General features: G+C 39.2%; 1 protein-coding gene across 1 annotated transcript; it reads left to right on the forward strand.

Annotated features, from left to right (window-relative positions):
• Positions 1 to 10,695: 10,695 nt before the first annotated feature.
• Positions 10,696 to 11,100, forward strand: LOC109015229. The gene has a single exon (XM_018997708.1). It carries the CDS (start codon positions 10,696 to 10,698, stop codon positions 11,098 to 11,100), a length of 405 nt encoding a protein of 134 aa, XP_018853253.1.
• Positions 11,101 to 12,552: the final 1,452 nt, after the last annotated feature.

Genomic DNA, 12,552 nt, shown 5'->3' on the forward strand with positions numbered 1-12,552 from the left:
AGGGAATAGTCTCATGTTTGTTGGCCTGACAAGTATCACACTCACGGACTGCCCGTTTAATATCATTGTTCATCCCTGTCCAAAAGAAATCCCTTTTGGCACGGTGATATATCTTAAGAAAACTCGAATGACTTGCATGGGGGTAATCATGTATGAATTTCAACACCTTACCCTTGAAAGCTGAGTTGGGATCCACTACTATTCTCCCTTTCTTTAATATTAAACCTTGCTGAACAGAATACCCTTTAGGAAGTTCTTGGCCTGAATTAAACTTGACCAATAACTCTTGCAGCTCCTGAGAGAATGCATAAGTACCCTTAAGTTCCTCAATCCCTAGTGGAGTAGGAAAAGTGAGAACTGCCAGGGAGCCCTCCATACAGTTGTCATTTTCATGCCTTCTAGACAAGGCATCAGCAATCTTGTTTTTCTTCCCTTGTTTGTACTCAATGGTGAAATCATACCCCAAGAGCTTAGTAATCCATTTTTGCTGAGACACGGTCCCCATCTTTTGCTCCAATAAGTACTTAAGAGCCTATTGATTCGTCTTGATCTTAAAGGCTTGGCCCAATAAGTAGGGGTGCCACTTATGTGCTGCTGTGATTAGAGGTAGGAGCTCTTTTTCATAAGTAGACAAGTTTAAAGCCCTGCCCTTTAATGCTTTGCTGAACAAAACTATTGGCTGCCCCTGCTGCATCAGTACAGCCCCAATGCCCCCTTCACTTGCATCACACTCCAAAGTGAAGGTTTGAGAAAAATATGAAAGTCTTAAAATAGGTGGTGAAGTGACAACCTGTTTAAGATCCCCAAAAGTCTTGGCAGCCCCTCTGACCATGATAATGAATTCTTTTTTAATAAGGCAGTGAGAGGGGCAGCAATCAGTTCATAGCCCTGAATAAATTTCTGATACTACCCCATCAATCCCAAAAAACCTTGTAAGGCCTTAATATTTTTAGGGGTTGGCCACTCAAGCATAGTAGCTAATTTCTTAGGGTCTACTTTGACACCCTTACCCGAAACAATGTGGCCCAAATATTCAACTTCAGGTGCTGCAAAGAGACACTTGGATCTCTTAGCAAACAAGCAATGTTCCTGAAGGGTCCTTAAGACGTGTTTTAAGTGGCCAAAATGATCTTCCATGCATCTGCTATATACCAATATATCGTCAAAAAACACCAATACAAATCTGCACAGAAATGGTCTGAAAATTGTGTTCATAAGCCTATGGAAGGTGGACGGGGCATTGGTAAGCCCAAAGGGCATTACCAAAAATTCATAGTGGCCTTCGTGTGTACGAAAGGCCGTCTTAGGCACATCCTCAGGAATCACCCAAATTGATGGTAGCCAGATCGTAACTCTAATTTAGAGAAAACCAAAGAACCATGGAGCTCATCTAGTAATTCATCAATTACTGGAATGAGAAATCTGTCCCTTACAGTCTACTGGTTAAGTTAAGTGCTCTATAATCAACATAGAGGTGCCAACTCCCATCCTACTTCCTGACCAATAAAACGGGTGAAGAAAAGGGACTATTGCTGGGCCTTATGACCCCTTAGGTGAGTAACTCATACACTATTTTCTCAATCTCGACCTTTTGGTAATGAGGATATTTGTATGGTCTAGTGGAAATGGGGTTAGTGCCTTCCTGTAGCACTATTTTGTGATCATGGGATTTGATGGGTGGGAGTCCTTTAGGTTCCTGAAAAACCTGATATAACTAATCCAGCAATTTGGTGATTACTGGACAACAATTTTCTATATGCCTTTGTACCTCCATTGCTATTAGTTGCAAAAGAGTCCCTTACCCTTGTGAAATGTACTCACCAAACACTTTGCATCCTCATTTGTAAAGGTAACCTCACTGGGCTAAATGCCCTGTAATTCCACCCACTTGTTTTCCCACTCGAACTTCATATTGAGGTTAGAAAAATTCCAAGTAATGGACCCCAACCCGTTTAGCCATTGTATGCCCAGCACAGCATCACAACCGGCAATGGGTAAAATAAAAAATGAAGGGCTAAAAGTAGTGCCCTGGATAGATGTAAAAACTTGGTTACAGCTTCCCGGGCTTTGCAAAATCTCCCTATTAGCTATCCTCACATTAAATTGACCAGACCCATCCATACACAGGTTATTTTTTGTCACAATGGAGGGGTCCAGGAAGTTATGTGTACTTCATGTATCCACCAAAATGATCACCAAAGATGAGCCAAATTTTCCCTTCAATCTCATAGTGGTAGGACCGGGTGTACTCGTGAGGGTATTAAGTGAAATTTCTGGGTTGATTTCAAGTTGTATTTTGGGTACATTATCCACCAAATAATGTGAATCATAAAAAACCTCTTCTATTTTCTCAGCAATAGTATCATCAACAACATGCATAAGGTAAATTTTAGGGGACTTACAAACATGTGAGGGATTTCACTTATCTCCACAGTGGTAACATAGCCCCTTGCGTCTCTTTTCATCCATTTGTGTGGAATAAACTCTTGTTGGCAGTGTTGCTAGTTTATTATATTTGTTGTAAATTGAACTTGCATAGGCCCCTTGACCCCCATTAAAAGTAGACGAACTACTTTTTTCTCCCCATTGTTTTATTGGTTTGCTGGAACTAACCAAATACTCTTCCTGAATTCGTGCGAGGCGATATGCTACATTCAAGTTAATGGGATTGAACATGCGAAGAGGGAGTCTGATCTCATCCTTGAGGCCACTGAGGAAGCAACTTAACTTATGAGAATCGAGTAAACCCTTTAGATGATTGGAGAGAGCTTCAAACCGACACTTATATTCTGTAAGAGAGGAGGTTTGCTTCAACCTTGTGATGGCCTCCATGGGGCCATCATAAGCTGTGGGGCCGAACCTCAGCTGGAGGGTCTCAATGAAGGATTGCCAACACTGAAATTGCCCCGTGTTTGCAGCATCTTGATACCAAACAAGAGCTTCACCATTCATGTGGTATGATGCCATAAGGAGTCGATGAGCAGGAGCTGTTTGATGGCATTCAAAATAATGAGAAGCCTTGAAGATCCAAGCTGCCGGATCCTGACCATCAAAGTGAGGAAACTCGAGCCTGACTCCACGCTACAATGGCCTTTTGTTTTCATTTTCCATCTTAGGTGGTGGCTCACGGAGAGCCAGCTGGGCTTGTAGTTGTGTTTTAGTTCCCATCATAGTTCTGAGCATATCATTCATTTGCTTCATCTGTTCTTGTAACTCATGTAAACGTTGGTCATGTTGATTAAGAGTCTCCTAGGTTTGCTTGCTGGAATGTGTATTTTCTGCCATTAGAATCGTAGGCTTTTGATACCAATTGTAAGGATATTGTTTCGTGTATGAGTGTAATGGAGAAATCTAGTGAGTAAAATGTAATATGGATGGAAAGGAAGATGCAAACAAACTGTTTGATAAAAGGCACTAAGAAAACCAGTGAGCCATTAGGGTACTTCGAGGCATCCCTTAACCTCCAAAACAAAGGACAATTCTTTCAAACGTTTTTCAGATGATTCCTTCAGCGTCCCACTACGGGTTACATACTCTGCAGCCTAACAAACCATCACCTAAGCTGCTTACACGTGTCCCTTATTCTAACAGAAAGCAAATAGAAAGCAAATGAAAACGATAATGAAAAAGCCATTAAACGGCACTGCTGCCTGCTTACTAAACGACAAGTCTTCTTACTAAACGGTGCGCTCCAAGTCTCTTCCCAAACGGTGCATTCCAGTCTTGGAGCAAATGATGTGTATAGAGTTCCTCCTATTTCACTTCACTTTCACTTTCACTTCAGTTCCCCTAAGTCCCGAAGCTTCTTCCCCTTACACAGAATCATCCTTTCATCCTCCTCTATCCCTTCCTCAAGGAACCCTAACATTCTCGTAGTCATGAGAAATGGACCATTATAGCTGATCCAAAGAACAACTTGAAAGTCAAAACCTTGAGAGATGTAAAGAAAGTAGGCACCAAGACGACAACTTCTGATTTTGCGCTAAGAGAAATGCTTAGGATCCCGAAAATCGGTCCCGAACATTTCTCCCGAATTTTTTTTTAACTTAATGATTAAGGAAGTGTTTTTTAATGACATTGTGAATTTTTTTTTATTTTTTTTAAATTTTTATGATGATTAAAAAAATATATGAAAAAAATGAAAAGAAAAATGAAAAAATAAAATACACTGTTCAGGACATCTTTCGGGACAAGATTCGGTGACTGTAGCATAAACACTAGAGTACGCGGTCTCAGACTCTCAGTTGTTATAGCTTTTAATACAGAAGAAATGGTCACCATAACCACCAACATTGCCGCAAAGAGTTTCCTCTGGAAACACGTTTTAGGACAATTTCACAACCATCCAATCTGATGGATTTTTTTAAAAAAAATTGAAGCGTTGATTGAAATATCATTAATTAATGACTTCAAATTGTTGTTCAGAGTAGGATCAATGACTTCAAAGATCACAATTGGTTATCCTTATTCAATAATAAGACCAAGATTTATATAGAAATAAGCGAAAATGTAAAAGAAATGAAAGCTGGAAATCAAGTGAGTTGGAGCTGAACAACCTTGAAACCGAACGACATTTATATATGGACAAAAATTAATACTAAGATGGCCGGTTATCTAATTGTCTTAATAACCTAAATATTGAGTATTTTTTATTACTTGAAAACCGAACAGATTTAAGCAAATATATATAAAGAGAAAACTGATAGGAAGTAAAAGAAATGAGTAAGTTCAAGAGATAGCTAATGAAGTTGTAATAAAGATAGATACAAGTTGATGGAAAGTACAAGAGAGAGGAGGTGCAAATTAAGACAAAGATGTGCAAGAAATGGATATGTAGAGTGATGTGATATTACATGATCAATTTTTAAGAATATCGTGAGCAGTTTTGCTACGTACAACCGCGGTGGGGAACCACCGGGTAATCGGCTTATATTAAAAAAAAAATCAAAATAAAAACTGGCAGGGGCTCTCGTTTGCAGGTTCTTTTCTCATCTTCTTCCTCAAGCTTAAGTCCTCCATCAAGCTCCTAACCCTTTTTCTCCATTCTTCATCTTTTTTTTTTTTTGTTTTTTTTTTGTTTTTTGCACTTAAAGAAGATAAGTATTCACAAAAAATCAAGGAACAGTCTCATGATCTGGGTGATAGACACCAGTGAAGTTTAGCCTAAAAACCAACCTTTTACAAATCTAACCCATATGTGAATTTGCAAATTTAAACCTCTAAAAGTTGCCCTTTTCATGAAATACCATGAGCAATCACCATCGAAGAGGTCTGGTTGCTTTCGTAGCCCCAGTCTCCAATAAAAAATGCTAAAAATAATTTCTTTTCTCCATTAAAATTAATTAGCAAACCACAAAACAAAACACACAAGAATATTTCTTGTGTAGAAACTGCAGAAAGGACTGCGGTGAGGGAGCTTGGTGGGTGACAGAACTTGTTTGAGAAGAAATCAAGGGTCTTGGGATAGAGAGGGTCTTGGAAATTTTTAGAATAGAAACTTAGTTTTGAGGATGTTCTTGGGCAAGGCCATGAGCATTTGCAAAGTGGAGGATCATGTGTTATGTGGTTCAGTATAAGTATCATGGGATAATGACATGACAACCATTTATTTGGGCTGTTTTTAAGACTTTAACGGAAGCATTGATTAGAAGATATTCTCTAATGATAAATAATAGTGTACATGTAATTGATGAGAGATTTTGTTTCGGGTTGACCTCGAAGTAAAAGCTACAAGTTGGGGACCTTGAGTAAAGACTCGTATATTATTAGGGATAAAATATGGATAATTTTATTAGACTTAATAAATGAGTTAAAACCCATAAAGAGCCTATCGAATAAGTCACTATGAAACCTGAACTAGCAAGCACAACACGCAGCACGCCCAGGCCCCCAAGTCCTCCACCGTGAGTCTTTCTTTCATGCATCAAACCATTGCATGCCACCGGGAACCCACTGCATAGAACTAGCCTGAAGGAAACTCCACATCACAATAGGTAGTCAAACCTATGCTTGCACCCCATTGCCGATGACGGAAGCTCCACAATTTGTCGAGACTACATGTCGACCATTGTCGCACGACATAATAGCCTCGTAAGAGACAAACAACTGTCTCGCAAGACACCTTCTTCACGATCGCAGCCAAGCTGTTCTGCGAGAACGTCCACCACACATGAAGTGTAGCAAACGACACAGATTAGTTACATTGGCCATGGCAGCCACCAGGCACGTCTCGCAGCCTCGCTACCCTGAAGCCAAGCCAATCACGTCGCAACTCCTCTCTTTGACCACCTCATTGCCCAGCTAGCGGAGACACTACGCAACTGCCCTTGGAGAGCCAACAAGCTGCTGCCATCCTCCCCTATTCTTGGCCCCTCAAAATGGAGCAAGTATGTCCCTAACAAGAGCCACTGCACACCACCCTCACGAGAGGCCAACTAGTTGGGACCCCATAAAAAAACTACCGCCAAGAGTTTTTCGGCACCCACTGTCCGTTGCAAGCCTCTCATGGTCACACGGTGAGTCCTCTCTCTCCCTCACACCATGCTTCCTTCTTCCATTATCTCTCTCTTTTTCTCTCTCTCATCACGTTGTCTCTCTCTTTCATCACTCTCTCTCTCTCTCTCTCTCTCTCTCTCTCTCTCTCTCTCTCTCTCTCAGAGTTGCATAGTCGCCCAACTCGCTAGATTTGCCATTGCACTTGCCACCGTCGAGTGCAACCCAGCCTCACGTTGCATTGCCTAGCTCTCGGTAAGCCTATGCTATCCCTTTACGTAGTTACATGGTTTCAAAAGAAAGAAGCTCCAGGCTCTGAAAATATTAGATTCTAGTTTGTAACAATATGACAATTTTGCCCTTTTAGTTTAGTTTGTAATGTAATGAACCTAAGCATGTGTATTAGGATCTTAATTATAGTCGGGTTTGTTTACATACTAGGCTTGTTTTCTTTGGAGCTTGGTTTTTTTTTTTTTTAAATTATCATGAAGATAAACATGATGTTATTAGGCTATATTTGGGTTCTGAATCATTTTGTGCTAGGTAATATTTTATTAGAGCAACGATTATATCACTTAAGTGGGATAGGCTTGTTTCTTAAATAGACTTGTATTGAACTAAAATTAGGGTAAGTAAATATCAGTTGGATGTCGTTGAATTTAGGGAAATGATGGTATTTTAGGGATTAGGAGAATTTTAAGTATTGAGGAATTAAAATATGTTAATTTTAGTATTTCAGGGTTAAATAGTTAAATACGTGTACAATTGAAAAATTTATAGAAATTACACGTTTATTGTATAGGTGACCGATTACGAGTCGGAAATAGTGGATTAGCGCTGCAAGGTAACTAACATGATCATATCTTTACATGTATGTATGGTAAACGACATGTCTTTTATAAACATATTATGCATGTATGCCCTCCATTGGAAGCCCATTTTTACTTACCCAAGTCATGATAAAATTATGAAAATCTATGATTTTATGTGAAGATTTATGCATTAAATTATTTATGAAAAATCATGATTTTATGAAAGGAGTTATGCATTCAAAGATTTATGAAAAGTCATGATTTTATATGAGAGTTATGTATTAAAATAATTTATAAAAAGCCATGCATGATTTTATGTGAAGATTTATGCATTAAAATATTTATGAAAAATCATGATTTTATGTGAGAAAATATGTATCACGGAATGTTATGAAGGAATGCGATTTCATTTGAAATATATGATATGACAAGTATGTAAGTATGATTATGATGACGTATGAATGATATGATATATAACGGTCTATGTTATGCTATGAAGACAGTACAATATGTTATGGACATATTACATTGCCAGGTTGTACATGCTGGTAGTGCACCCAATATGTATTCCTTATATATGGATTCTACAACCAGCGGCCACGGGCGCAATCAGAGTCTACTTAGATTTGCTAACTCTTACTCACGGGGGTCAACATTGGGTACCGACCTATGACAAGTGAAAGATAAGTTCATGTTCATGTTCATGTTATTTACGTATGTTTTTAAGAGTATGCATATTTTTAATAAACCTTATGTTTATTATGTTTACTGTATGATGTATTGCTTATTGAGTATTCGACTCATTTTTATATTTTTATGCTTTTAAACCACCTCAGGTGATGATCTTTATGAGGATGAGACTGCAGGACAAGACTTGACCCAAGGAGGCTAGGCAGAGGCCTAGACAGATTATGTTTTGCTTAATTATGATTTTTGTTTAGCAAATTATTTTGATAAGCACCCGAGACTTTAGTGATTTTAAATAAGTGCTTCCACAAAGTCTCATTTGGATTTTAAATATTTAATCAAGATTAATTTGTTTATTTATGGGATCTTTTGTACTTGGTGCGTTGTTACGAAGAAATTGTTTAGTAGAACTCCGGTTCCTGAAAATTCTAAAAATGTCTTTATTGGGTATCAGGGTGTTACATCTTGTGAATGAAATATGGTTTTGGTGATTCTCAAATGATTAATTGCTTTTTAAATGTTGTCCAAAGTGTAAAAGTATAAAACCAATAAAACATCTTTAAGTATGTTTGTCATCCTCACGTAAGTTTGTTATAAAAAAAGTAGATCCACAAAAACAAGTGAATTTTTCACGGTTAGAAAGTTGTAGATTCAAATGGATGCTTTTTGGTTAGATCGGTCCTCTCCTTCTGAAGGGTGAGGTTTGTCTTTGCTTCTTGCAAAGGGTGTCTCTCAGATTTGGTCTAGAGAGGCAAAGATGGCAACAAAATTGCAGGAACTATTGTAAGGCTTCAATCTTACTGCTCAGGAGAAGCAAGAAGTGGCAGTTACCAACATAGAAGTGGATAGGGATGTATTCCAAGGGAAGTTCTGTTTTCTGGCCTTGGTTATCTTTGACAAACTTATCAACAAAGAAGCACTTCAGGTAACCATGTCAAAGGTTTGGAAAACTATACGTTGGATACAATTCAAGAAGATGGGTTCTAACAAGTTTTTGGTAGAGTTCCAATATGAAAATGATAAATCTAAAGTTCTACAGGGATAGACCATGGACTTTTGATAGAATGCTGGTTTGTATGGAGGATCTTGATTGGTCTATTCCTCCAAAGGAGATGTCTTTTTCTGCAGAGTCCTTTTGGATACAAATCCATAACATGCCTTTGGGTTGTATGACAAGTGATGTTGGCATGCAACTTAGTTATGGAATTGGAGAAATTTTAGAGATTGATGCTGGTGCTGCAGGCAATGCTTGGGGATAGTTTCTACGTGTAAAAGTCATAATCAACATTACCAAGCCCCTTATCAGAGGTAGATTCCAGAAGATGGATAATAAACAATTATGACTTCCTGTTAAATATGAAAGGCTGTCATCTTTTTGTTTTAACTGTGGAGCCATAAAGCATAAGGAGGGTGGCTGTACCAAGGAGTCTCGAGGTAGTAGGGAGGCAAACAAAATGGAGTAGGTTCTTGGCTGAGAGCTACCCCACCCCCCCAAAAGCTGGTAGCACCACCACGAAGAGGTATGAGGGTGGTGGCCGAAGGGATGAGCAACCTGACCAGAAGAGGGCGCTGGCAATGGAGAAAAGTGTTTTTTTTGGTAATGCTAACAGGTTCCTGATTTTAAGGAAGCTTCTTCTATCAAGCCTACTGTCAAGGAGACAAAGGAGGAACTATTACAGGAAAGGAATTTTGACTTGGCTAGAAAGGAGCTAAGGGAGGAAATGATTGTTTAGGATCCTATTGTGGCTTAGTTTAAGGTAAAAGCCAATCTCAATGAGAATCTGACCAAAAAGGAATCCGTCAAGCCTGAATCTCAAAGTGGTCCTGAGTACATTGATGTGGAAAAGGAAAGTGGGACCTCGGGGGTGTATGCTGATGTGGACATGTTTTCTAATGTTCAAAAAGAGAGCCTTTATTCTGCTGTACTAGGCCCTTTGATTGCATCTCAGGTGAACTCCCTTAACCAATTCTTTTCAAACCAGATTAAGCAACTGACTGCTCCTAAAAACATGCTACATGGAAGAGGAGAGCTAGAGAGCAGCATCTTCTTTTATTGGACAGTGACAATGATGAAATAAGCAAGGGATGTGCTTCAACCCCTTTGAAAAGTTGAGGGGGATGTCATTTTGGTAGTTCAGTTCCACTGAAAAGACTTAAACATGAGGGTGGTCCTGAAATGGTTGTCAAGCAAGAATAATTGGTGGTGGCTGCTTTACAGCACCACTAACAGCCATGAATTACCTAAGTTGGAACTGTCGAGGGCTTGAGAACCCTCGGACAGTTCATGAACATCACCTTTTGGTGAATTCTAAGTTCCATAGTCTCATTTTCTTAATGGAGACTAAGTGTGGTAGATATAAGGTGGAGAAACTGAGGAATAAGTTAGGCATTCCTAACTGTTTTGTAGTTGACAGCAAAGGTGCTAGTGGTGGTTTGGCCTTTCTTTGGAATGATTTAGTGGAGGTGGGATTGGAGTCTTATTCCCATCATCACATCTCTCTCAAGATTAAATAGGGGGTGCTATGACTGAATGGTTTCTTACTGGTTTTTATGGCCATTCTATGGCCTTGAAAAGAAAGCAAAGCTGGGACTTATTACAAGCTGTTAAACCTGAGGACAGTAAAGCATGGCTTTGCTTAGGGGACTTCAATGAAATATTTCACAATGGTGAAACGTTTGGTGTGGTTCCAGGCCTTACCCTCAAATGGAAGATTTCAGATTGGCTCTTATTGATAGTGGCTTGAGTGACATGGGTTGCAAAGGTGATAAGTTTATGTGGTTCAATAATAGGGAAGGCTCTCACTTTACCAAGGAAAGATTGGACAGGGCTTGTGCTAATGTCAAATGGCTTGAGATGTTTTGTAGGGCAAATGTGACAACAGAAGTTGCCAGTAGCTCTGATCACAGATCCATTCTTGTGTCAATTGCTTTAGGTGGACAGGAGTTTGTGAGGGGTGAGAGGCCATTCAGATATGAGGCTTGTTGGGCTCAAAGAAAGGATTGCCACCAAGTAGTGGAGGAAGCTTGGAAAAGGCCTTGGTTGGTTAACAATAAACTGGAGATGGCGACAAAGGGTTTAAAGAGATTTAAAGAAAAGCTTAGAAGCTAGAACAAGGATGTAGTGGGTAATTCTAAAAAACTGATCCATGCTATGCTCAACCAGATTTCAACACTTCAAAAAGCTGACAAGGGGAAAAAGAAATACCATAAGGAAGGTAGCAGATGAGGCTGGTTCAATGGCTGTAACTCCTGAAGACATCAATGCAAAGTTCCAATCCTTTTTCAAAGACTTATTTACAACTACATGCCCTAATCAGATTTTAGATTGCCTGTAGCATTTAGATAGATAGGTATTAGAAGATATGAATGCTATTCTGTTAAGGAAATTCACAAAACAAGAGGTGGAAAAGCCATATTTAGTTCGAGTCCCCTCAGTTCTCCTGGGCCAGATGGTTCCCCACCTGCCTTCTATCAAAATCGTTGGAGCTCAGTGGAAAATGAGGTATGTAAGGTTGCCCTTTTCATTCTTAATTATGATGGCTTGCTAGATGACATTAATTCTACTAATATTGCCCTCATTCCTAAGTTAAAAAGCCCCTCCAAAGTATTTGATTTTTGACCCATAAGACTTTGTAATGTTATCTACAAGATTGTCCAACAGATTGAAGATTGTTCTACATGATATCATCTTTGAAACACAATCAGCTTTTCTACCAGAAAGGCTAATCTCAGATAACATTATTGTATCATTTGAGGCTTTGCATACCATGAATAGCAGGTTGAGTGGAAAAGAGGGCTACAGGGTATTAAAAATGGGCATGAGTAAGGCTTATGACAATTGGATGGGACTTTTTGTGGGAGGTGATAAGGAAGATGGGTTTTGCTCAAAAGTGGATAGTGTTGGTAATGAAATGTGTTGAAACAGTGTCCTACTCTATATTATTGAAAGGTGTCCCTCAAGAGCCTTTTAGGCCTTCTAGAGGTGCTAGACAGGGAGATCCTTTGTCTCTCTACCTCTTTATTCTTTGTGCTGAGGTCTTGAGCACCATGCTCAATAATGCTGAAAAGCCTAAAGTCATAGCTCGGAACCTTATTGTTAGAGGCAGTGTTCACATTAACCATCTGCTTTGTGCAGATGATTGCCTACTCTTTTGCAAGACTAATTCACTTGAATGTAGTAGATTGATTTTCTTGCTTAACTCATATGAAAGAGCCTCTGGCCAATGATTGAACAAAGAGAAGACAACCATCCAGTTTAGTAGGAACACCCCTAAGTAGAACAAGGAGACTATTCTAAGCATTGCAGGAGTGAGGTCCACCTAGCCTTATGAAAAATACCTAGGTCTCCCAACTTTTTTAGGGAGATCAAGAACCCATTCTTTCAAGGTTATATTGAATAGAATTAGATAAAAGCTCAGCAGCAATAGGATTAACCTGCTATCTCAAGCAGGCAAGGAAATTTTCCTCAAGACAGCGGTGCAATCAATGCCAACCTACAACATGGCTGTTTTTAAGCTTCCTTGGTCCCTTTTGAAAGAGATGAACAAGTAATGAAGAACTA

Source organism: Juglans regia, chromosome 7 (assembly GCF_001411555.2).
Source record: "Juglans regia cultivar Chandler chromosome 7, Walnut 2.0, whole genome shotgun sequence".
Taxonomy (NCBI): domain Eukaryota; kingdom Viridiplantae; phylum Streptophyta; class Magnoliopsida; order Fagales; family Juglandaceae; genus Juglans; species Juglans regia.